At 40.2% G+C, this 27,397-nt stretch overlaps 1 protein-coding gene across 1 annotated transcript; it reads right to left on the reverse strand.

The window, feature by feature from the left end:
• LOC135517559 (protein ERGIC-53-like) lies at positions 1–27,397 on the reverse strand. Its single transcript, XM_064941972.1, has 13 exons — positions 27,170–27,397; positions 25,334–25,488; positions 23,399–23,506; positions 23,046–23,107; positions 22,426–22,525; positions 22,073–22,196; positions 21,342–21,400; positions 20,991–21,123; positions 18,747–18,931; positions 12,500–12,570; positions 961–1,120; positions 711–838; positions 1–598 (listed from the first exon to the last, which is right to left on the reverse strand). The coding sequence occupies exons 1-13, from the start codon at positions 27,375–27,377 to the stop codon at positions 562–564; spliced, it is 1,530 nt and encodes a 509-aa protein (XP_064798044.1). The 5' UTR covers positions 27,378–27,397; the 3' UTR covers positions 1–561.

Raw genomic sequence — 27,397 nt, forward strand, 5'->3', positions numbered from 1 at the left:
TTGTACTATTCGGCTACTTTTTAATAGAAGAGCACCAATATGTAAACAAGATAACATTCAGGAACAAGAAAGAGAGAAAAAAAAAAAGTAAACTGTAATTTTGCAGCTTATGTAAAATGCTCGAGAAGAAAGACAAAGTCAGACTTTTGGCATGTTACAACCACTCAAGACACCCACTGGGTTTAATTCAACATAGTTCAGCATTAATACAAAATTGCGCATTTATTAAATTCACAGTTTTCCAAACTATGTGAATTGGCAGACAGTGGTTTGTTTGTCTTCTGGGGGTGGGCACTTGTCAAAAAATAGAAATATCATCCAATGACTTGTAATATATTCTGTACAGTATTTTGCCATATTTGGAATCTTAACATTTCCCACTCCTGCATTCATTCACATACCACATTAAAAATATCAGATCAAATTAAAACTAAGACATTTAAAAAGAAACTTCTCAAACAAAATCTCATTTAAGTACAATAATTTACAAATTCAAAAACATAAAACAGCTAAATTAACAGTCCCTCATTTACATATCATGATATCAATGATAATGTTTCCTCAAAAGAATTTCTTTGCTGCTGCTTCTTGTTGACTTCTGTAGGGGGAGAAGAAACAAGAAAATAGAGAGTGAATTGTGAGAAACAAAAATGTAACTACAATTTTGAATTACCAACGCTAATAAAGTGAAAACAAGATCTCATTCTTACTTGTACACGATGTAGCTGAAGAACAGGACTGATTGGATGACCACAAAGACCAAGAAGTGAATAGTACCCAGACAGGAAGGCATTTTAGGAGGGTCAGGGCATTTCTCTCCCTGATTTTCACTGGGGCTCTACATACATTACAAAACAAAGAGTAAAAACACAAATCCAATGCTCTTTCCAAATTCATTTGTTGAGACTTTTTGATGTGGTTTTTAACAGCGGTTTACTGTAAGATAAGTTATTAACAGACCCCATTGCGTGTGATAAGGTGTTCGATGTTCCTCTTGACCACGTGTAGATGTTCCTGGATTTCGCTGAAGTGTTGCACCGTCTCATATGTCCCCATGCTCACTGGGTTGGCTTGGTGCTGAGTGGCGCCGATCTGCTTCAGAGACTCATGGAAAGAGTTTCTGAGGAGAAAAAAAAACAGTGTCAGGTATATCTGTTGAACACATCAAAAGAATGCATAGAATAGAACAAAAAAAAGATTTAGCCATTTTCTACATCTCATCTCACATCAGAAAGGGTAGTGAAGAAATCCATAGCCCATGGTAAATAACATCTGAAGTATGTGACAACATTAAACCAGAAATGGAATCGATAGGATTTCAATTTGATACAGAATGATGGTCATTGAATATTTTAATATCTTTGTATACGTAAATTATCCCAAATGAAGTATGTGAATTTGGAGTAAAAAGAAAAATTCTGCCATGATTAAATGAAAGCTTGGAAATTATTCAATCTTTGCAATAAGGTAAGAAATGTTTGGCTTTTCCCTACATTATGATAGTGTGTGAAGACATGAATGTGTGACCCAGACATACAGGCAGGTTTATCCATGATGACACTAAAGATATTGGACCGTTGTCTGTGAACAACGCCCAGACCACTTATCTGGATTAAACATAGGAAGATGAGGCAGAGACGATGGGCCAACACAGGTGACAACACACATTCCCGATTATTGTTCAGCACACACAGAACTCTTTCATACATCCTTGCTCACTCACAAATGAGACATCTGTACAGATTTAACAAACTATTTTGGACAGCGAGAGGGTGACAGGAAAGTTGGTAGGAGAGATAGAAGGGCAAGAGGTCTGGATTCTAACCATCGCCAATACTGGCATATGAGCTCTGAAGGCAGTGGCACAAATTGGTGTCACACTAGGCAACCCGGAAACTACTTTAAATGATAGTGTGGGCTTCCTGCAGTTTGTTTTATTAAGTCCAGCCAAAAGTCCCCTCCAGAGATAAGAAATTACTGCAAATGTACTGTAAATGAAAAATTTATAATCTTAATATTACAGTGAATTGTCCAAATTCATCTTTCGGATCTTCTATTTAGCTAACAAAAGGCAATTTATCCTTAAAGTTGATACAAAATCTAAATCATCCAATAAAAAAAGGACATGATTGCTAAATTAATCCCATGGAGTGATTCCATACAAAACCAGGACAATAAAAAAAAATAAAGACTGATTTGGGAGATTCACAAAATTGAATATATAGAATGGTCCTTTTGAAGAATTGTAACATCTGAGAAAAATACCCAAAGACACTGAAGCAGCAAACTGTGAAAATTAATGTGTGTCATTCAAAACTTTTGGTCACGACTGTATATATAAAAAAATTGATGAGGCAAATGTTTCCATATATTGTTGAACATAATATATTCTATGGGCATGTCACAGTTCGAGAGTGGGATCTCTGCTAGTTTAAAGTTAAGGACCATTTTATACAGAGAAATTGGCATAGAAGGCAAATGTAACAAACTTACAGCCCTCATTTCACTTGTATCATTGCACATCCTGCAAATCACCAGCAGATCGAGTATTTTGAATCCAAATTGGATCATAATTCTTAAACAGATTCTACTCTGGAACTTTTATATTCTTGTACAGTATATTATGTTCAACAATATACAGTCGTGGCCAAAACATTTGAGAATGACACAAATATTAATTTTCAAAGTTTGCTGCCTCAGTGTCTTTAGATAATTGTCAGATGTTAATATGGAATACTGAAGTAAAATTACAAGTATTCCATAAGTGTCAAAGGCTTTTATTGAAAATTACATGAAGTTGATGCAAAGACTCAATATTTGCAGTGTTGACCCTTCTTTTTCAAGACCTCTGCAATACACCCTGGCATGCAGTCAATTAACTTCTGGGCCACATCCTGACTGATGGCAGCCCATTCTTGTATAATCAATGCTTGGAGTTTGTCAGAATTTGTGGATTTTTGTTTGTCCACCTGCTTCTTGAGGATTGACCACGAGTTCTCAATTGGATTAAGGTCTGGGGAGTTTCCTGGCCATGGACCAAAAATATGAATGTTTTGTTCCCCGAGCCACTTAGTTATCACTTTTGCCTTTCCGTCATGCTGGGAAAGGCATTGTTCATCACCAAACTGTTCCTGGATGGTTGGAAGAAGTTGCTCTCCGAGGATGTGTTGGTACTATTCTTTATTCATGGCTGTGTTCTTAGGGAAAATTGTGAGTGAGCCCACTCCCTTGGCTGAGAAGCAACTCCACACGACTGTTCTCAGGATGCTTTACTGTTGGCATGGCACAGGACTGATGGTAGCGCTCACCTTATCTTCCCCGGACACCCCAAACGATCGGAAAGGGGATTCAGAGGACGTGACTTTACCCCCAGTCCTCAGCAGTCCAATCCCTGTCCCTTCTGCAGAATATCAGTCTGTCCCTGATGTTTTTTCCTGGAGCGAAGTGGCTTCTTTGTTGCCCTTCTTGACACCAGACCATCCTCCAAAAGTCTTCACTTCACTGTGTGTGCAAATTGCACTCACACCTGCCTGCTGCCATTCCGGAGCAGGCTCTGTACTGGTGGTTCCCCGATCCCGCAGCTGAAATCACCTTTAGAAGACTGTCCTGGCGCTTGGTGGACTTTCTTGGGCGCCCTGAAGCCTTCTTCACAACAATTGAACTGCTCTTGAAGTTCTTGATGATCCGATAAATGGTTGATTTAGGTGCAATCTTTCTGGCAGAAAAATCCTTGCCTGTGAAGCCCTTTTTGTGCAAAGCAATGATGATGGCATGCGTTTCCTTGCAGGTAACCATGATTGACATAGGAAGAACAATGATTCCAAGCACCACCCTCCTTTTGAAGCTTCCAGTCTGTTATTCAAACTCAAATCAGCATGGCAGAGTGATCTCCAGCCTTGTCCTCATCAACATTCACACCTGTGTTAACGAGAGAATCACTGACATGTCAGCTGGTCCTTTTGTGGCAGGACTGAAATGCAGTGGAAATGTTTTTTGGAGATTCAGTTAATATGCATGGCAGAGGGACTTTGCAATTAATTGCAATTCATCTGAACACTCTTCATAACATTCTGGAGTATATGCAAATTGCCATCATACAAACTGAGGCAGCAGACCTTGAAAATGTATATTTGTGTCATTCTCACAACTTTTGGCCACGACTGTACAGAACAATTTACCACATCCAAAATGGTGTTTTTTCGAATATTCATGTTGATTTGTCATTATTCAAAAGAAAAAATATTTCTCTTGAAATCAAAATACACATATTACAGTACAAACAGTAAAGCGTCATGACAATAATTGCTGCTTTGTAGCACCTACAGATTAAACATTATAGAGTATTAAAAATGAGGCCTGAATAAGAAAAATGTCATGCCAAGTTTAAAAAAAAATATTCAAAAAATCTTAATTATGCTTTTAGATACAAATGTCAAACACACAAAAGTATGGAGACACCCCTTCAAATTAGTGGATTTGTCTATTTCAGCCACACCTGTTGCTGACAGGTGTATAAAACCAAGCACACAGCCATGCAATCTCTACGGAACAAACATTGACAGTGCCTGACCTCACTAATGCTTGCGGCTGAATGGAAGCAAGACCAAACAGCAATGTTCCAACATGTATTGGAAAGCCTTCCCAGAAGAGTGGAGGCTGTTATAGCAGAAAAGGGGGGACCAACTCCATATTAATGCCCATTTGGTCATGTAGTGTGTGCATGTACACAACCGGTTTAAAAGTTTGGGGTCACTTAGAAAATGTCCTTGTTTTTGAAAGAAAATCAATTTTTTGTCCATTGAAATACAGCTACAATAGTAATTAAATCAAATCAAATTTTATTTGTCAAATACACATGGTTAGCAGATGTTAATGCGAGTGTAGTGAAATGCTAGTGCTTCTAGTTCCGACAATGCAGTAATAACCAACAAGTAATCTAACTAACACTTCCAAAACTACTGTCTTATACACACAAGTGTAAGGGGATAAAGAATATGTACATAAAGATATATGCATGAGTGATGGTACAGAGCAGCATAGGCAAGATACAGTAGATGGTATCGAGTACTGTATATACATATGAGAACGTAAACAAAGTGGCTAGTGATACATGTATTACATAAAGATGCAGTAGATGATATAGAGTACAATATATACGTATACATATGAGATGAATAATGTAGGGTATGTAAACATTATATTAGGTAGCATTGTTTAAAGTGGCTAGTGATATATTTTACATCATTTCAGATCAATTCCCATTATTAAAGTGGCTGGAGTTGAGTCAGTGTGTTGACGGCAGCCACTCAATGTTAGTGGTTGCTGTTTAACAGTCTGATGGCCTTGAGATAGAAGCTGTTTTTCAGTCTCTCGGTCCCAGCTTTGATGCACCTGTACTGACCTCGCCTTCTGGATGATAGCGGGGTGAACAGGCAGTGGCTCGGGTGGTTGTTGTCCTTGATGATCTTTATGGCCTTCCTGTAACATCGGGTGGTGTAGGTGTCCTGGAGGGCAGGTAGTTTGCCCCCAGTGATGCGTTGTGCAGACCTCACGACCCTCTGGAGAGCCTTACGGTTGTGGGCGGAGCAGTTGCCGTACCAGGCGGTGATACAGCCCGCCAGGATGCTCTCGATTGTGCATCTGTAGAAGTTTGTGAGTGCTTTTGGTGACAAGCCAAATTTCTTCAGCCTCCTGAGGTTGAAGAGGCGCTGCTGCGCCTTCTTCACGATGCTGTCTGTGTGGGTGGACCAATTCAGTTTGTCTGTGATGTGTATGCCGAGGAACTTAAAACTTACTACCCTCTCCACTATTGTTCCATCGATGTGGATAGGGGGGTGTTCCCTCTGCTGTTTCCTGAAGTCCACAATCATCTCCTTAGTTTTGTTGACGTTGAGTGTGAGGTTATTTCCCTGACACCACACTCCGAGGGCCCTCACCTCCTCAGTGTAGGCAGTCTTGTCGTTTTTGGTAATCAAGCCTACCACTTGTGTCGTCCGCAAACTTGATGATTGAGTTGGAGGCGTGTGTGGCCACGCAGTTGTGGGTGAACAGGGAGTACAGGAGAGGGCTCAGAACGCACCCTTGTGGGGCCCCAGTGTTGAGGATCAGCGGGGTGGAGATGTTGTTGCCTACCCTCACCACCTGGGGGCGGCCCGTCAGGAAGTCCAGTAACCAGTTGCACAGGGCGGGGTCGTTTAGCTCAGTGGTGGCCCTCTTGAAGCATGTGGGAACAGCAGACAGATAGGGATTGATTGAATATGTCCGTAAACACACCAGCCAGCTGGTCTGCGCATGCTCCGAGGGCACGGATGGGGATGCCGTCTGGGCCTGCAACCTTGCGAGGGTTAACACGTTTAAATGTTTTACTCACCTCGGCTGCAGTGAAGGAGAGTCCGCATGTTTTCGTTGCAGGCCGTGTCAGTGGCACTGTATTGTCCTCAAAGCAGGCAAAAAAAGTTAGTCTGCCTGGGAGCAAGACATCCTGGTCCGTGACTGGGCTGGTTTTCTTTTTGTAATCCGTGATTGACTGTAGACCCTGCCATATACCTCGTGTCTGAGCCGTTGAATTGAGATTCGACTTTGTTTCTTTATTGACGCTTAGCTTGTTTGATTGCCTTGCGGAGGGAATAGCTGCACTGTTTGTATTCGGTCATGTTTCCAGTCACCTTGCCCTGATTAAAAGCAGTGGTTCGCGCTTTCAGTTTCACGCGAATGCTGCCATCAATCCACGGTTTCTGGTTTGGGAATGTTTTAATCGTTGCTATGGGAACGACATCTTCAACGCACGTTCTAATTAACTCACACACCGAATCAGCGTATTCGTCAAAGTTGTTGTCTGACGCAATACAAAACATATGGAATCAGCTTGGTCGGACCAGCGTTGGACAGACCTCAGCGTGGGAGCTTCTTGTTTTAGTTTCTGTCTGTAGGCAGGGATCAACAAAATGGAGTCGTGATCAGCTTTCCTGAAAGGAGGGCGGGGCAGGGCCTTATATGTGTCACGGAAGTTAGAATAACAATGATCCAAGGTTTTGCCAGCCCTGGTTGCGCAATCGATATGCTGATACAATTTAGGGAGTCTTGTTTTCAGATTAGCCTTGTTAAAATCCCCAGCTACAATGAATGCAGCCTCAGGATGTATGGATTCAAATAAAGTTCGTTCAGAGCCATCGATGTGTCTGCTTGGGGGGGAATATATACGGCTGTGATTATAATCGAAGAGAATTCTCTTGGTAGATAATGCGGTCGACATTTGATTGTGAGGAATTCTAAAATCAGGTGAACAGAAGGATTTGAGTTCCTGTATGTTTATGTGATCACACCACGCCCCCGCCCCTCTTCTTACCAGAAAGAGGTTTGTTTCTGTCGGCGCGATGCGTGGAGAAACCAACTGGCTGCACCGACTCCGATAGCGTCTCTCCAGTGAGCCATGTTTCCTTGAAGCAAAGAACGTTACAGTCTCTGATGTCCCTCTGGAATGCTTCCCTTGCTCGGATTTCATCAACCTTGTTGTCAAGAGACTGGACATTGGCGAGAAGAATGCTAGGGAGTGGTGCACGATGTGCCCGTCTCCGGAGTTTGACCAGAAGACCGCCTCGTTTCCCTCTTTTACGGAGTCGTTTTTTTTGGGTCGCCGGCTGGGATCCATTCCGTTGTCCTGGGTGAAAGGCAGAACACAGGATCCGCTTCGCGAAAGTCATATTCTTGGTCGTACTGATGGTGAGTTGACGATGCTCTTATATTCAGTAGTTCTTCTTGACTGTACGTAATGAAACCTAAGATGACCTGGGGTACTAATGTAAGAAATAACACGTAAAAAAAAAACTGCATACTTTCCTAGGAACGCGAAGCGAGGCGGTCTAGCAGGGAAGAAGTTAACAACATTGACAATGTCTACACTGTATATCCAATCAATTTGATGTTATTTAAAAATGGACAGTGTCAAAAACAAGGACACAAATTGTGAACGGTAGTGTATGCATGTATGTAGGTACAGTTGAAGTCGGAAGTTTACATACACCTTAGCCAAATACATTTAAACTCAGTTTCACAATTACTGACATTTAATCCAAGTAACAATTCCCTGTCTTAGGTCAGTTCGGATCACCACTTTATTTTAAGAATGTGAATCGTCAGAATAATAGTACAGAGAATTATTTCCACAGCATTGCATTTAAATTGTTTAACTTGGGGTCAAACTTTCCGGGTAGCCTTTCACAATAAATTGGGTGAATTTTGGCCCATTCCTCCTGACAGAGGTCGTGTAACTGCATGCATGGATGGATATCCTCCTATGTATATCCTCCAAATGACAAAATGGTTTCATTTTGTGAAAATCTTCCAAATCATTGTATTTTTTTGTCCTGGTTTCATATGGAATCACTATATTTTTAACCCAGACATACAGTATCTTAATAAGAAATAGATACTTATTGAAAAGTAAAGTATCACATGCAACCTAGAAAGGTTGAAAACAGAAAACTTTTCTGTAAACTATTTATAAATAATACCATGACTATACATTTTTGCCCAGGGCAAATTTGACTTGGAATCTCTCAAATGGGATTTGTCAGTTTGTAGTAATACATAAATGTGACAATAATTGCTTGATTGAATCTGGGGATATAGGATTATTACTGATCAATCGTGATAGTTTCTGTAGCATAATTTGATTGACATAATAAATGTTTACAAATACAGTATAGATGCACATCTGGCCTATAACCTCTTATGTATCCCTTAAGCGCGAATCCCGCTCGAATCCCGATAACGGGATTGATTTGACAACATCCAGTGAAATTGTAGCGAGCCAAATTCAAACTAGAAAGATATCAATATTCAACCTTCAAAAATACAAGTGTAATACATCGAAATAAATCTTAACTTGTTAATACAGCCGCTGCGTCAGATTTCAAAAAGGTTTTACGGCGAAAGCAAACCATGCAATTATCGGAGGACAGAGCCCCGCATACAAACACATGAAACATATTTCAACCAGGCAGATGGGACACAAAAGTCAGAAATAGCCATATTATAAATGCCTTACCTTTGAAGGTCTTCTTTTTGCAATCTTAAATGTATCAATGAATGGTTGTTTTGTTCGATAAATTACTTCCCCAAAATGTCCATTTATTTGGGGCGTTTGATTCAGAAATACACCGGTTCCAAAATGACTACAAAGTATCTAATAAATTACCTGTAAACTTGGTCCAAACATTTCAAACAACGTTCCTAATCCAACCTCCGGTATCCTAAAATGTAAATAAACAAATATAAAAGACAGAATACTGTTTCTAATACCGGATAAAAACAACGTGAAGTGCGCTCCAGTTCACGCGCAACTAAAGCCTTTCAGAGGCTTTTCTCAAAAGAAAAACATCAAACAATTTCTGAATACTTGACATCTAGTGGAAGCCATACGAACTGCAATATGGGCCCTAATAAATCAGGTCTCCCATAGAAAACCATTGGAAAACAGTGACCTCTATTTTCTTTCCCTGGATGGATTGTGCTCGGAGTTTCGCCTGCCAAATCAGTACTGTTATACTCACAGACATTATTCTAACAGTTGTAGAAACTTCGGAGTGTTTTCTATCCAAATCTACTATTTACATGCATATCCTAGCTTCTGCGCCTGAGTAGCAGACAGTTTACTTTGGGCATGCTTTTCATCCGGATGTGAAAATACTTGTAAGGACTCATGATAGTTTCTGTTGTATAATTTGAGTTACATAAATGTTTACAAATATAGTATAGATGCACATCTGGCCTATAATCTATAATGAGGTAACAGGTGATTGAGCTGTATTAGATTATATTGAGGTAGATTATGACCTCTTTAAATTTGTGACCCCTTTCTATAGACAATAATTAAGATATGTCTTTATCTTACTGTAGTCACTGTTAAATTATGTTCTCTGTTCTGAGAAGGGCTTTTTCATAAATTGGTCACTTGGATGAGATAAAGATTATATGCATGGTTTAATAAAATGTTCACTTACTTCCAAGGGAGATTTTTTGTAATTTGAGAAACAAATTAGATTTTTTTTATACCAACGTCTTATACTGTATGACTGTCCCTCAGCCTCTGTGTGCTCTGTGCCATGTGGCCCTGGGATGGCTGCAAGAAAAGGCCACATTTTAGCACCATTTGTCCTCAGAGTATTAGAATTCAGTCTTTAAAATACATCCTTCATACACAGATACAAAACACGGGCTCCTTCTTGATTGCTTTCTTAAGCTTGATACTTATAGCCTTCCAATTGCTTTCATTTGACAGTATTTTTGGCTTTGTAATCATCTTAAATTGCTTCTAGACAATATTAAAAGGAAAGGACGTACCCCTCCTGCTAGTAATACATAAGAAATGTAATTTAATCAGAAACATGATCTTGTCAAATAACAGAGGTAGCTAAAGAATAGGGACAGTCAATACATATAGGGACAGTCAATACATATTCAAACCCTTTTATGGCAAGCCTAAATAAGTTCAGGAGTAGAAATTTGCTTAGCAGATCACATCAATTGTATGGACTCACTGTGTGCAATATTAGTGGTTAACATGATTTTTGAATGACTACTGTATGATTGTACCAAACACATTCAGATAATTGTAAGGTCCCTCAGTCAAGTAGTGAGTATGTAGCACAGATTTTATTTTTAAGTTTCCCAATGCTTTGACAAGAAGGGCACCGATTGGTAGATGGGTGAAAATAATTAAAATCAGACAATGAATATCTGTTTGAGCATGTTAAAGTTATTAATTAGGCTTTGGATGGTGTACCAACACACTCAGTCACTACAAAGATTGTCAACTGACCGAGGAAGGGAACCACTCAGGGATTTCACCATGAGGACAACAGTGAATTTAAAACACAGCTACACAGATTAATTTACCTTTCAGCAGGACAATAACCTAAAACACAAGGCCAAATCTACACTGGAGTTGCTTATCAAGACAAAATTGAATGTTCCTAAATGGTCTAGATATAGTTAATTCAGACTTAAATCTGCTTGAAAATCTACGGCAAGACTTGAAAATGGCTGTCTAGCAATGATCAACCACCAACTTCATACAGCTCGAATCATTTTTTAAAGAATAATAGGCAAATATTGCACAATCCAGGTGTTCAAAGCTCTTAGACTTACAGAAAAAGACTCACAGCTGTAAATGCTGCCAAATGTGTTAACATGCATTTACTCAGGGGGGTGAATACTAGGGTTTAAAGTGAGAACCGGATTACTGAGATTGTCTGGCCAAACTAACTCCGGTTTCCCGGGATAATAACTGAGAAACCAGTCAATTTATTTACATGACATGAAATGGAACTTAATTTATATGCAATGTCTAAATCTGGTTTCGCATGGCCTTCTCTACTCTAACTACCTGCATGATAAACGATCCAACGCTCAGTGTGGCTGAGTGTGTGCACTGTTGGGCTATTACAAGGTATTTACTATATTGTTTGTGCTGAAACTGTACACATGACCTTGAAATGCAGTTAGTAGGTCTATGGGAATAAAATTGGCACCAGCTTTTGAGCTACCGGTTAAGTAGGCCTACCTACTTTTATTAATTCAAAAAAATGTTGACTGTAGTAGAGCTTCACTAAAAGTAATGCCACAAGGCAGAATGCTAAATCTGCAAGCGTAAAATACAATTTAGCCTACAGGCGGTTTGACAAGTTGATTGATCCAACATGCAGGCTGGCCTACACTCCAAACACTTGGGAGGTAAGTACAGAGAAGGGGCTTCAGCAAGAGCACGGGGTTTTTACTAGCAAAACGTCTTACCTGAAGCTGACAAGAAATTCAAGCAGTACTGGCTGCAAGTGATGGATTCTTCTGCCATGCCAATGCAAACAGCATTGTGCTACACACAACATCTACCATATCTGCCAGACATTCCAGTGTACTGCAGTCCAATTTCATCTGGAGTTATTTACCAAACTCTTCCTTTACATAGCCTACCCCCTGTAGCGTGTCATCACGTACCCCTGACTTGCGAAAGTGACTCGCAATCTTTCTCACTATCTCCACTGTGCTGCGCAGCTCCCCTCTCAATGACGACTGGTTGTCTGTTTCTTCACACTCCCCATCAATATCAAGTTTGTGTAGCCAGATGGCTCACTTTATTTATTTTATTTACACAAGTATTCAGTAAGTATTCAGACCCATTGTTATAAGACTCGAAATTGAGCTCAGCCGCATCCTGTTTCCATTGATGATCCTTGATGTTTATACAACTTGATTGGAGTCTGTGGTAAATTGAATGGATTGGACATGATTTGGAGTGGCACACACCAGTCTATATAAAGGTCCCACATTTGACAGTGCACTACAGAGCAAAAACTAAGCAACGAGGTCAAAGTAATTGTCCTAGATTTCCGAGATTGTGTCGAGGCACAGATCTGGGGAAAGGTACCAAAACATTTCTGCAGCATTGAAGGTGATAAACAAATACAGACAAAAAAACAATGGTCATTGCTACTGCACTTACCTCAACTCGTTCAGGTTTCTCAGTATCTCCTGTTGTGTTGCGACCACTGCACCCATTTCTTGACTAGGAGCCTAAAGACGATAAACAATTAAATTAATACATTTTATACATAAGGATAGATTACTGAAAAGATGTTTGAGTAAAGGCATCTTAACTTTTTAGTAATAAAACTGGCATACATGCAGTGCCTTCAGAAAGTGTTCATACCCCGTGACTTTTCACAATGTTTTAAAATGTATCAATTAATTAAATTGAGTTGTGTAGGCCAGTGACAAAAACACACCCACCACCCCATAATGTCAAAGTAGAATTATGTTTTTACAAATGAATAAAAAAGTAAATGCTAAAATGTGGAAGCAGCATATGATTGAAAATGAGATTGTAGTCTGAACCTCGTTAGCTTCTTACCATAACCCATGGCAAAAAAGTTCAGGAAACATTTTATTTCACCTTTATTTAACCAGGTATGCCAATTGAGAACAAGTTCTCATTTACAACTGCGACCTGGCCAAGATAAAGCAAAGCAGTGCAAAAAAAAAAAAAATACATATGGGATAATACCACAATAGAAAAGTATAAATACCGTGTGTGCAAATGTAATAAGATTAGGGAGGGAAGGCAATAAATATGCTATAGTGGGGAAATAATTACAATTTAGCAACTAAACACTGGAGTGATAGATGTGCAGAAGCAGAACGTGCAAGTAGAGATACTGGGGTGCAAAGGAGCAAAAATAATAATATGGGGATGAGGTAGTTTGGTGGGCTAAAATGAGATTAAGATATATGCGAAAAAGACTAGTCTTTTCCTGTGTAAATAGCCATAGCCAAAGACCGATACAAGACGGCGCTGCAGTAGAACATGTGTAAAACAACCCTATTTCGACCCTAAGCCTAAATAAGTTCAGGAGTAAAAATGTGCTTAACCTCTCTTGGGTAGGGGGCAGTATTTTCACATCCGGATGAAAAGCGTGCCCAAAGTAAACTGCCTGTTACTCAGGCCCAGAAGCTAGGATATGCATATAATTGGTAGATTTGGAATGAAAACAAAAGTTTCTAAACTGTTAAAAGTATGTCTGAGAGTATAACAGAACTGATATGGCAGGCAAAACCCCGAGGACAAACCGTTCCCCCAAAGAAAGCCTACCACTGTTTACAATGGCTGTCACTTTTATTATAAGGTGAAATCCTCCCAGATTGCAGTTCCTAGGGCTTCCACTAGATGTCAACAGTCTTTAGAAAGATTTATGCTGGTTTTTAGAAAAATGAGACAGAAATTTTAGGTTTTCTAGGTGGCTCCCATTTTGGCTGTAGTGTTTCGAAGCACGTGAAAGAGAGAGGGTTCTTTGGTATTTTTCATCGGTAAAGAAAAATGACTCTCCGTCTTAAATAAACAATAACATTTAAGTATTAGGGTACCTAAGGTTTGATTATAAATGTTGTTTGACTTGTTTGGAAATGTTTATTAGTAACGTTTGGGAATAATTTTGTATGCATTAATAATGGAGGGAAAATGGGTGGATTATTGCCTGAAGCGCGCCAGCTAAACTGAGTTTTTATGGATATGAATGACATTATCGAACAAAAGGACCATTTATGATGTTCTGGGACCTTTTAGTGCCAACAGAAGATCAAATGTAAGGCATTTATTATATCGCTATTTTGGACTTTTGTGGCGCGCCTGCCTGGTTGAAATATATGTTTTATGCTTTTGTTGGTGGGGCGCTGTCCTCAGATAATCGCATGGTGTGCTTTTGCCGTAAAGCCTTTTTGAAATCTAACACAGCGGCTGGATTAACAAGTTAAGATTTATTTTGATGTATTAACTTGTGATTTTATGAAAGTTAAATATTTAAAATTCTGTAGTTTGAATTTCACGCTCTGCAATTTCACAGGATGTTGGCCAGGTGGGATAAATAAATTGCATGGACTCACTGTGTGCAATAATAGTTATATAAATTATTTTTGAATGACTACCTCATCTCTCTACCCCACACTTACAGATATTTGTATGGTCCCTCAGTCGAGCAGTGAATTTCAAAACACAGATTCAACCACTAACAGGGAGGTTTTCCAATGCCTTGGAAAGAAGGGTACCTGCTGGGAGACTTATAAAAATATTTCCCTTTGGGCATGGTGAAGAAGTTAATCACACTTTGGATGGCGTATCAATACACCCAGTCACTACAAAGTCAAGGTCCAAGAGGCTTCTAAACAGCTTCTACCCCCAAGCCATAAGACTCCTCTTCAAATGGCTACCCAGATTATTTGCATTGCCCACCCCCCCTCCCTTTTACACTGCTGCTACTCTGTTATCTATGCAGTCCCTTTAATAACTCTACATGTACATATTACCTCAACTACCTGGACTAACTAGTGCCCCTGCACACCGACTCTGTACCTCCTGTATATTTTTTATTTCACCTTTATTTAACCAGGTAGGCAAGTTGAGAACAAGTTCTCATATACCATTGCAACCTGGCCAAGATAAAGCAAAGCAGTTTGACAGATACTCCATGTGTAACTCTGTGTCGTTGTAAAACAAACATAGTCAATTATACAGTAGAAAAATAAGTCTATATACAATGTGAGCAAGTGAGGTGAGAAGGGAGGTAAAGGCAAAAAAAAGGCCATGGTGGCAAAGTAAATACAATATAGCAAGTAAAACACTGGAATGATTGATTTGCAGTGGAAGAATGTGCAAAGTAGAGATAGAAAAAAAATGGGGTGCAAAGGAGCTAAATAAATAAACACAGTAGGGAAAGAGGTAGTTGTTCGGGCTAAATTATAGATGGGATATGTACAGATGCAGTAATCTGTAATCTGCTCTGACAGCTGGTGCTTAAAGCTAGTGAGGGAGATAAGTGTTTCCAGTTTCAGAGATTTTTGTAGTTTGTTGCAGTCATTGGCAGCAGAGAACTGAGAGTGTACAGGTCGCAGTGGGTAGTATATGGGGCTATGGTGACAAAACTGATGGCACTGTGATAGACTGCATCCAATTTGTTGAGTAGGGTATTGGAGGCTATTTTGTAAATGACATTGCCGAAGTCGAGGATTGGTAGGATGGTCAGTTTTACAAGGGTATGTTTGGCAGCATGAGTGAAGGATGCTTTGTTGCGAAATAGGAAGCCAATTCTAGATTTAACTTTGGATTGGAGATGCTTGATGTGGGTCTGGAAGGAGAGTTTACAGTCTAAACAGACACATAGGTATTTGTAGTTGTCCACGTATTCTAAGTGAGAGCCGTCCAGAGTAGTGATGTTGGACAGGCGGGCAGGTGCAGGCAGCGATCGGTTGAAGAGCATGCATTTAGTTTTTTCAGAGCAATTGGAGGCCACAGAAGGAGAGTTGTATGGCATTGAAGCTCGCCTGGAAGGTTGTTAACACAGTGTCCAAAGAAGGGCCAGAAGTATGCAGAATGGTGTCATCTGCGTAGAGGTGGATCAGAGACTCACCAGCAGCAAGAGAGACATCATTGATGTATACAGAGAAGAGAGTCGGTCCCAGAATTAAACCCTGTGGCACCCCCATAGATACTGCCAGAGGCCCGGACAACAGACCCTCCAATTTGACACACTGAACTCTATCAGAGAAGTAGTTGGTGAACCAGGCGAGGCAATCATTTGAGAAACCAAGGCTATAGAGTCTGCCGATGAGGATGTGGTGATTGACAGAGTCGAAAGCCTTGGCGGGGTCAATGAATACGGCTGCACAGTATTGTTTCTTGTCGATGGCGGTTAAGATATCGTTTAGGACCTTGAACGTAGCTGAGATGCACCCATGACCAGCTCTGACACCAGATTGCATAGAAGGTATGGTGGGATTCGAAATGGTCGGTAATCCGTTTGTTGACTTGGCTTTCAAAGACATTAGAAAGGCAGGGTAGGATAGATTTCGGTCTGTAGCAGTTTGGGTCAAGGGTGTCCCCCAGAGTGACCCCCCGTTTGAAGAGAGGGATGACCGCAGCTGCTTTCCAATCTTTGGGAATCTCAGACGACATGAAGGAGAGGTTGTACAGGCTAGTAATAGGGGTGGCAACAATTTTGGCAGATAATTTTTTAGAAAGAAAGGGTCCAGATTGTCTTGCCCGGCTGATTTTTAGGGGTCCAGATTCTGCAGCTCTTTCAGAACATCAGCGGACTGGATTTGGGAGAAGGAGAAATGGGGAAAGCTTGGGCAAGTTGCTGTGGGGGGTGCAGTGCTGTTGACCGGGGTAGGGATATCCAGGTGGAAAGCATGGCCAGCTGTAGAAAAATGCTTATTGAAATTCTCAATTATAGTGGATTTATCGGTGGTGACAGGGTTTCCTATCTTCAGTGCAGTGGGAGGTGTTCTTATTCTCCGTGGCCTTTACAGTGTTCCAGAACTTTGAGTTTGTGTTGCAGGAAGCACATTTCTGCTTGAAAAAGCTAGTCTTGGCTTTTCTATCTGCCTGTGTATATTGGTTTCTAGCTTCCCTGAAAATTTGCATATCACAGGGGCTGTTCGATGCTAATGCAGAACGCCATAGGATGTTTTTGTGTTGGTTAAGGGAAGTCAGGTCTGGAGAGAACCAAGGCCTATATCTGCTCCTGATCCTACATTTCTTGAATGGGGCATGCTTAATTAAGATGGTGAGGAAGGTGTTTAAAAAAAAACAAAAAACAAAACATGCATCCTGTACTGACAGGATGTAATGACCTGACTAAATCATAAAGGAACAATTGTCCAGACTGAGGCTTGAGTTTACAAATTGACGGTTTTATTAACCCAACTTTAAACAGGCTACTGTTTGGCCGTAGCCCACGCCAAATAAACGAAAGATACCCCACAAGCCAACCATGACCTTATCCTGTGAAGCCCAGACATAAGAGTTATATAGTCTCGCTACGGTTATTTTACTGCTGCTCTTTAGTTATTTTTTTATTATTTAAAAAAATGAAAAAGTAACTGCATTGTTGCTTAAGGACTTGTAAGTAAACATTTCACTGTAAGGTCTACACCTAATGTATTCGGCGCATGTGACAAACACGATTTGATACAGGCGTGCTTCCTAACTCAGTTGCCGGAGAGGAAGGAAACCACCCAGGGATGTCACCATGGTGACTTTAAAAGAGTTGGGAGTTTAATGGCTGTGGAAGTTCTCTCCTAAGGATGTATCAACAACATTGTAGATATCCACAAAACTAACCTAATTGACAGAGTGAAAAGGAAGCCTGTACAGAATAAAAATATCCCAAAACATGCATACTGTTTGCAACAAGGCATTAAAGTAATACTGCAAAAATGCAGCAAATGAGTAGCACTTTTCCTGAATACAATGTGCTTTCTTTGGGGCACATCCAATACAACACATTACTGAGTATCACTCTCCATATTTTCAAGCTTAGTAGTGGACGCATCATGACCTAAGCACAGGTAAAATCCTAGAGGAAAACCTTGTCCAGTCTGCTTTGTGCAGGAGTTGCTTTCCAAGAATAAAGTGCATGTTCCTGAATTAGTTTTGACTTAAATCTCCTTGAAAATCTATAAGACCTGAACATGGTTGCAATGATCAACAACTAATTTGACAGAGCTTGAAGAAATGTAAAAATAATAAAATGGGAAAATGTTGTACAATCCAGGAGTGTAAAGCTCTTAGATACTTACCCAGAAAGACTCACATATGTAATCACTGCCAAAGGTGATTCTAACATGTATTGACTCAAGGGGTTCAACACTTATATAATCAAAATACATATATTAGTGTTTTATTTTTCATGCATTTTGTTTTTGAAATGCTAGAATTTTTCCTCAGCTTTTACATTAGAGTATTTTGTGCAGATTGTTAATAAAAATCATTTTTAATCCCAAAAAGTCTGGGGTTGTGAATAGTTTCTGAAGGCACTATGTCCATGGCCCGTGCTCGACTTGGGCATGAGGTAACTGGAGCAGAGTACCAACACCAAGATTTTCTGCTAGAGTTACTGCACCTTTTATAGAATATTAGCACAAAAGTATTTCCTGCAGAGTACCTGCACAATATAAACAGGACCGGCGCACAACATTATTACCAGCGCCTATTTCAGTTCAAGTCTAGTAAAGTTAATGGCTATATTGAGGTGAACAAAACAGAGTAAACGTCGGAGGTTTGTGGTATAGTCTGCAGTGGTACTAATGAATGAAACCTTCCCTCCTTGATGCAAGGCCTCTGTCAGAGCAGTAGGTAGTTGTAATTGTGTGCATAATGTAAATGTTTGTGCGCACGAGTGTACAATCAAACTTCCTACCTGTCCCACCAACTCCACTTGGCGTTTGGATATCTCGTCTGTAACCACAGAAACATAGCGGTTCTGTTCGTCGAGGATCATGGCCAGCTGACGGTGAAGCTGTTTGATCTCCAGGTGGATCTGGTTCTGACCCTCAAACACCTGGCGGATCTCTCTGTCGTTGACACTCTCGTACATGTCCTCGACTTAACAAAGAACAGGACACACCTGTTGCATCAAGTTTTAGCATCTAGACAACCTAGCATCCATTGGTAGCATCTAGTATGTACAAAGTAACCAATAACCTGCATTAGACTTAATTTGTTTTCTGTTATTTATATTTAAGTTGTGCTGACCAACTGTGTAAACTGTAGGCTATAAAGAGTCACACACACGCAGTTGAAGTCAGAAGTTTACATACACCTAGGACGGAATCATTAACACTTAGGATGGAGTATTCAACTTGTTTTCAACCACTCCACAAATTTCTTGTTAACAAACTGAAGTTCTGGCAAGTAGGTTAGGACATCTACTTTGTGCATGACACAAGTAATTTTTCCAACAATTGTTTACAGACAGATTATTTCATTTATAAATGATGGTGTCACAAATCCAGTGGGTCAGAAGTTTACATACACTAAGTTGACCGTGCCTTTAAACAGCTGGGAAAATTCTATCATGGCTTTAGAAGATAATTGACAACATTTGAGTCAATTGGAGGTGTACCTGTATTTCAAGGCCTACCTTCAAAACTCAGTGCCACTTTGCTTGACATCATGTGAAAATCAAAATAAATCAGCCAAGACCTCAGTAAAATAATTGTAGACCTCCACAAGTCTGGTTCATTCTTGGGAGCAATTTCCAAATGCCTGAAGGTACCACGTTCATCTGTACAAACGATAGTATGCAAGTACAAACACCATGGGACCACGCAGCCATCATTCTGCTTAGAGAGGAGACACGTTCGGTGTCCTAGAGATGAACGTACTTTGGTGCGAAAAGTGCAAATCAATCCCAAAACAACAGCAATGGACCTTGTGAAGATGCATGAGGAAACCTGTAGAAACGTATCTATATCCACAGTAAAATGAGACCTATATCGACAAACCCTGAAAGGCAGCTCAGCGAGGAGGAAGAAGCCACTGCTCCAAAACCACCATAAAAAGCCAGACTACTGTTTGCAACTGCACATGGGGACAAAGATAGTCTGGTCTGATGAAACAAAAAATTAGAACTGTTTGGCCATGATGACCATTATTATGTTTAGAGAAAAAAGGGGGAAGCTTGCAAGCCGAAGAACACCATCCAAACCATGAAGCACAGGGGGTGGCAGCATCATGTTGTGGGGGTGCTTTGCTGCAGGAGGGACTGGTGCACTTCACAAAATAGATGGAGTCATGAGGTAGGAAAACTATGTTTATATATTGAAGCAACATCAAGAAATCAGCCAGGAAGTTAAAGCTTGGTCGCAAATGGGTCTTCCAAATGGACAAAAACCCCAAGCATACTTCCAAAGTTGGCTTAAGGACAACAAAGTCAAGGTATTGGAGTGGCCATCACAAAGCCTTGACTTCAATCCTATAGACAGGGCAGAATTGAAGAAGCGTGTGCAAGCAAGGAGGCCTACAAACCTGACTCAGTTACACCAGCTCTGTCAGGAGGAATGGGCCAAAATTCACCCAACTTATTGTGGGAAGCTTGTGGAAGGCTACCAGAAACGTTTGACCCAAATTAAACAATTTAAAGGCAACGCTACCAAATATTAATTGAGTATGTAAACTTCTGACCCACTGGGAATGTGATTAAAAAAACTACAGCTGAAATAAATCACTCCGTACTATTGACATTTCACATTCTTAAAATAAAGTGGTGATCCTAACTGACCTAAAACAGGGAATTTGTACTCAGATTAAATGTCAGGAATTGTGAAAATGAGTTTAAATGCATTTAGCTAAGGTGCATGTAAACTTCTGACTTCAACACTCTCTCTGTATATATGTGTATATATATCCTCCCAGTAATTTATTGGGTGAACCACATTTTGGCTTCAGTGCGTTCTTCATCCTGAAGAAGGAAGGCACTGATGCCGAAAATGTGGTGTTATAACCAATAAATTACGGAGAGCTTATATAGCGTGCATCTCTCTTTAGTTACATTTAATTGACCAAACTATTGAATAATAACATCAATATTAAATAAGTATATTAGTCTCAATATAAAAGCATAGCAAAAAAAGTATAACCCATTTTATTGAGTGAAACTAACTGGGTTCTCTCTGGACTTCCGGATGCTCCTTCTGATAGTCCTCTTTCTTTTTGTCCAGCTCCTGCTGAAAGTTCTCAAATTCCTCCTGGTACTTGTCCTGCTCCTCCTTGGGCATCTCTGCTTCAGGTGCAGACTTCAATGGGACAGAAAACAACCACTCTGAACCCACACCGTAGAGGCCGAGGCCCCTTACTTACATCACACTTTATCATACCCCTATTGAAATACCCACACAATTTCACTCAGATCTTCTTCCAATTAAATATTACTGGAGATTGGTATAACTAAGGAGTGGTAGAAAATAAAATGAGTTACCAGCTCTGAGGGGTATAACTAAGAACATCTAGTTACCAGTTCTTGGCCAGGTTCTGTTAGTCTGAACGTCAAGAAGGACAGGACATCATGGTCATCTGGAAGACGGAAGAAAATGCATTAAACATTAAGTATCATGATGCAACGTTAAGCAAGGGCATCAATTGGGTATGGCAGTCGCCATATCCAAGTTCAACACCAACAATTTAAAATAGGCTAGGAAAATCATTCCAATTCCGATTAAAAAGCAAATACCGTGTAGCGGTATTAGCAGGCTGGCTTTAGGACAATGCGTTTAGCCCTGAGCAGGGGGGGGGGGGGGTGTTTTCCCAATTGGCTGGCATGAGGACTATGAAAAGCACATTGACACAGCTCTGCAGTGAACAGCAAAACATCTCTCAAAAGATGGCTGTAGATGATGTTTGACTTGACATGAAACTATACAAGCCAAGGTGATAAAGGCTGGAGTCAATGTATGCTTTTGTTTTGCTGTTCTTTAAATTGCATGACGTTTTAAATTGAGGAAATGCAGTAAATGAACTTTATAAAAATTCCTTGTCACTTTTCCATAACCTGGGTTTAGCTGAAATTTAGCCTGACAATAATAATCCTAATGTGACATTAAGCAGTTATATCAATGTTCACAGAAGAGTCAAATCTAATTAGAAATGAATGACAGACAAATTTGCTTTTGGCAAGTTTAATAATGCATTACAACCACATAATGCATTACACCTGCAGGCCTTAAGTAAATTGTTACCAAGTACCACCTGCTAGACCACCCGTGGCAGCTGAGATGCCAAAGTAGCCCTCCTGAGGAATGACCATGTTGTCCACCTTGGTACAGAACTCATAGTCATCCTTATCTGGCGTGAAACCATTGTTGATCAGCACCTGAGGGGACAGACGACAGCACATCAATTAAGGCAATCAATTGAAATAAATGCCCAATATAAAAAGACGAGGCAATTGTTTTGTGCATAATGCAAAACTGTTCAGTGTCCATGACTCTGTTGATGTGGAGAAAAACAGAGTAAAAGGCAGAGATCAGAGTAGAGACAGTGGTATCGATGAGAACAAGGGAGAGAGATTATTTGAGAATGTTGATTGAATATTGTCCTACCGTTAGTGTCTTCTTGTAGTATGTTATTTTGGCTCTGACAGGATAGGGTTTGTTACGAAAGTCTCTTAAGCATGTTCCCAGGGCTTGAGTCGTGCCATCGCTGCAAAAAAAACATCCTGTTTAGACACTAAAACTGAACACCATATTATTATAGTAGTACTTAATACAGTATATTTCAAGATTAATTAATTGATCCCCACAAGCATCAACAATAATACAAAAGAACAAAGGCCAACGTCGATCCAAATAAAGTATGATATACGCATGCATGATAGCAGCACGAAAAGCAAGTGCAGAGGATAAAATGCTCCATATACAGTGTGATCAAACAAATAACATTTCCGAAAGTAAATGGTTTGGAGATTTGAGAAATTAAGGAAAACATTTCCAATGTAATTTACTCCTATTATTGTAAAGGCCATTTTCAGCAGTGACAAAACAGAACACTAAGACAACTGGCACAGAGAAGTGATTTAAAGCTTTCACTGTCAAGGGAGATTAGGAAGAGACAGGACTATAATCTCCAACCACAAATGTACTGTGTAATATTTTCTAATCTTCTTTAAATTGTTTACATTTTCCTTTTGTGATGTCAGTGAGGCAAGGAAATGTTGACTTACTTTGGGTGATCATAAACAAGTTTGCCATTGTTTCCCACCACCAGCACAGCAGGGTTATTTTTCTAAAACAAAAAGGTGAAACATTAATATACCATCTATGTTATGAAGGTCATTTGGGTTTATTTTATCCAATCCCAGCATACGTCCTCATCAGATCTAGGCATACCACTTGAAAGTATGAAAACAGTTTTTGTATCCAAGTGTGTATAGTATCAATCTATTATTCCTATAATTTGCATTGTAGTAATTAAATATTAAAGGTATATTATATACACTTGACTTTATCTATGATTAAGTAAATGAATGCATTATATTTTGTATTTTATGAATATATAATTAATATGGCCACCAACCTTCCCATCATTGTCAAAGGAATCAAAGAAGATGCCGATGCCGTTCCAGTTGTCAGCAGCTCCATAGACAGGACCATCTAGGCCTTGTGCAGTGGTGAACCATATCGCCTATTAGAGGGACAGACAGAAATTAAGACATGGAGACACTGAAGGTCCAAAAATATTTGTTTAACTGTCTAAATAACTATCTAGTGATTATTATGACTTTTCCATTGTAATTGTTTGTAAGCTTGTGTAGTCAAATTAATTTATGAACGTATGCTATCCATTGAGTGTATGCTGTTCTTTATATGACATTTTAATATTTGATAATTAACCAATGATATTAGGCCACTCTTGGCCATGATTACAGACACCTATGTCTTTTGACACTACATAAACGAGTCATCCCGCAGTGTTTGTGATTATACCCTGATGAAGACAGCTTGGCTGTCGAAACTTTGGTAATACATTTTTTGCATCTGAGCTCCTAGAGTGTGCGGCTCTTATATTTTCAAGTTTTCTACTCCGCTAGCCAGCACCTCGCCTAAATAGGTGTGCGTTTCTTTTTCTTCTAAATAACTGTATGTTACAGTAGAGCAGCAAAGGGGCAGACAGATAAACATGGGGACAATAGATACAGTAAGATGTAAAGTACAGTCACAGCATAATTTAGGAATTGAACACACGACCTTGGAGTTACTAGCACAACGCTCTCACCAACTGAGCCACACAGGGACAGGGCCGACAGAGGTAAACATGGTTATTAACCAGAAGTCTGAGCCGGTAGGTCAGTACAACTCCACATCCTCTACTAGCACAACAGCCACCATAACATAGGTCTATGTCTCAATGGACAGAAATAACCTTTTCACACCATCCTTTATCAGTCTAGAAATAATTAATTAACTGTAGCAGAGGGTAGAAACCATACCACTATATTTGAAACCAGACCACTCAACTGCAAGTCTCGTATTTTTGAATACCTGGCTGTCTTCAGTCAGCTGTTTTTTCCACAAAACATAATTCTAAAACTGGCTAGTTGTCTCCTCTTTCCTAATAGAGGCTGTTTAATTAACCAGGCTTATGTTTACTTTACTGCTTTTGGGTAAAGTTTGTCGACTTAAATGAAGTTGACATATTTATTATTAAAATGTTTAGAACAGTTATTTCATTTTCATGATGGTCTTCATCCATAAATGTCAAGTAGACAATTACTGTCTTATCCTAGTGCTGGCCCTGATATTTAACTGGCTCTTTTCACATGGTCCTTCTAGCATTGTTCCAGCAACTAAGGTGGATGCGTAACCAGGCCTGTAAAGTACAGCTTGATCAGCTACAGCATGTAGTGTGAAAAGGTCTAAAGCAGAGATGGGCACTAACTCTCAATTTACTGTTGAGCGGTAGAATCATCGAATACACAAGGTGCATTTCATTGTGCATCAGCAGTCACTTAATTAGCCCGTGTCAGCAAAAAACATTTTGATTGGTAAGTTAGTCTAGTGGCCAGCTACTTGTAGTAAGCGTGATCGAACTACCGACCGGTGTGGGGCCCATTGATCATCCGTTACCATATTAAAAACTGCAAACCTGTGCCTCCACCCCATGGCAAAGTGTAGATTTGCAGGAAATAAAAAAAAATCCAAACACTTTCTCAAATGTTTTTCTCTCTTCACTGTCACGAGGGGGGCCGCTAAATGTTTTGCTCGCAAGGTGGGGTATGAATGTGGGTAAGCAGACCCACGGGCCACTGTGGCCTCTCATGAGTTTTGTTTTTTGTGGTCCCCAACCACCATCAGTTGCCCATCCCTGGTCTAGAGTCAAAGTGAATAGAAGCCATAGGAAGGAGGTTCCAGTAACTTTGGTAGAGTTGTAACCAGCCGAGTACAGTTCAGCTCAGCAGTGAAAAAGTCAGTGTATGGAAACCATAGAAAGGAGGTGTTATTCAGTTCTTACGAGGCCGTCGGCTCCCATCCTCCCCCGTCCAGACACACGAAAGGTCACCTCAGCCTCCCAGTGGTCAAAGTTGACCGTGTTTTTGGTCCAGACTGAGCCCTTCTGACTCCTGAGAGAGGGGGTGATACGGACCTGGTCTGCACTGGGGATGGCATCTGGAATACAAGGTTGATAGTTTAAAGGGTTGGGAGGGGTATATTCTAGTTAATGTTCAATGAATTCATACTGGCAAATCCTAACTGACAAAAAAAAATGTAGTTTCTCATGCATTCAAAAAGTTCCTGAATTTAAACTGTCCAGAAACTGTGAAAACTCACTCTGTGAAGATCCAGAAATACTTGTTTAACTCTATAGTGTAACTATATATGGAGAAAACACTATTTTCTTACAAAGCCCGAGGTTAGGAAGATAAATGTGTGTTCAGCCCATGTACACCTTAATAGGTGTGCTCCTTGGATTATGTCCAGGGCTCTCTGTCAGTAACATTAACGTATCTGAAAGCCTCCTATGTAAAGGACAGAGAGACATTATAATAGGCCTAGTATTGTTAACATTGCAATGCTACGCCATGCTTGTCAGGCTTATGGCTAGAAACAAGATCATCCTAAATCCAAATGACCTCGCTCGTGTTAGGCTTTATTGTCTAGCAAAGACAGATATGGCATTGGAAAGTAGAAATGTGGGTAATAGCAAGTAGCCTAGTGCAACCAGGCTTTGGCATATGGACCTTTGCCTACACTTATTTGGTGTGACCAAATTCTAAATGACAATTGTACATGTGTAGAGCCACATGCCATCTCACTACAGCCTATACTGATAAGACAAAGGCACCATGGTAAAAAGGACTCAAATTTGGGTGCGTCATCAGCTGGACCTTTGCACGGTTTTTAGAGATACTGATTTGTTAACCCTTTACGTTACACAAAACCATGCCAGACTAGGGGACAAGCAGGCCACTTCAATAGAAAAGAAATGCAATGCTCATCAACTTCAAATGCACTCTCAAATATTAGGTATTGTGAAACCTGCCTGCCGTAGCATGTGGGTGGTTGTGTGTTGAAAGGATAAATGCAAAACTTGGACTAACAAGAGGAATGTTAGCATTCCAGATTGTGTGCAAGTAATCCATGTCTCTTTGTTTGCAAGACTCGGTATTGCTGAAAGGAACCAACTGAACTATTAAGTGTCAGCTAAAAAGAAATGTAGGCTGGCAGGTATACAGATGGTATACTTTGCGTTTGGGTGATTTAGCCAGCTGGCAGGCAAGCGCCTGAAACCCTACCTCTTCAAAGAGTATTTAAAAATACCCCTCTCCATTTCTAGCTCTGACTTTACTGAGAACTAGTTTATGGAGGGAAAGTGTAGTTACTAAACCTGTGATGTGGTTGTCCCAACTAGCTATCCATCTTAAGATGAATTGACTAACTGTAAGTCACTCTGGGAAAGAGTCGCATATTGCCTGACGGTGCATGTAACTTTTCGCTTCTCCTGTTTCTCTACAGTATTCTAAAGCTGCTGGCTATTTAACGACCATGACATGTTGAAGCGAGTTTGATATCAGGCCACTGTTTAGAAACTGTAGCAAGCCGGGTCTGCACAGTCGAGAACTTCTCTACAGAACAATGAACTGGTCCCCCTACAGAAGTTCTCTACAGCAGGCAGTAGCCGGATAGCTACAACAAACGTGTCAAATGTATCCCCTACATGCAAAATAGCTACAATCGCTGGCTAGAGTGGCAAAATAGCTATCGCAGCTGATTTTCCACTACACCTATTTATAGGTTATGATAATTGACAACAGTAAGCAACTGCCTAGCCAATCTAACTGAAACTTACTTCCACTGTGTATCCAAAAAGGAATAATCCCGTCGGTTTGAGACAGGTGCGGTCCCTTGAAACTGTACTTGTATTCAAATCGACGGTGTGGGGCTTCTTCAGTCGATGCACCGGCAACGATATTATCGGCATTACTGTGGTGAAATGTTAACGTTAATATTAATAAACAAGCATCAGCAGCCAGGCACCTTCCTATGGACACCGCCATCTTTTGGTATCACTGCTTAC

This window comes from Oncorhynchus masou, chromosome 28, assembly GCF_036934945.1.
Source record: "Oncorhynchus masou masou isolate Uvic2021 chromosome 28, UVic_Omas_1.1, whole genome shotgun sequence".
Lineage (NCBI taxonomy): Eukaryota > Metazoa > Chordata > Actinopteri > Salmoniformes > Salmonidae > Oncorhynchus > Oncorhynchus masou.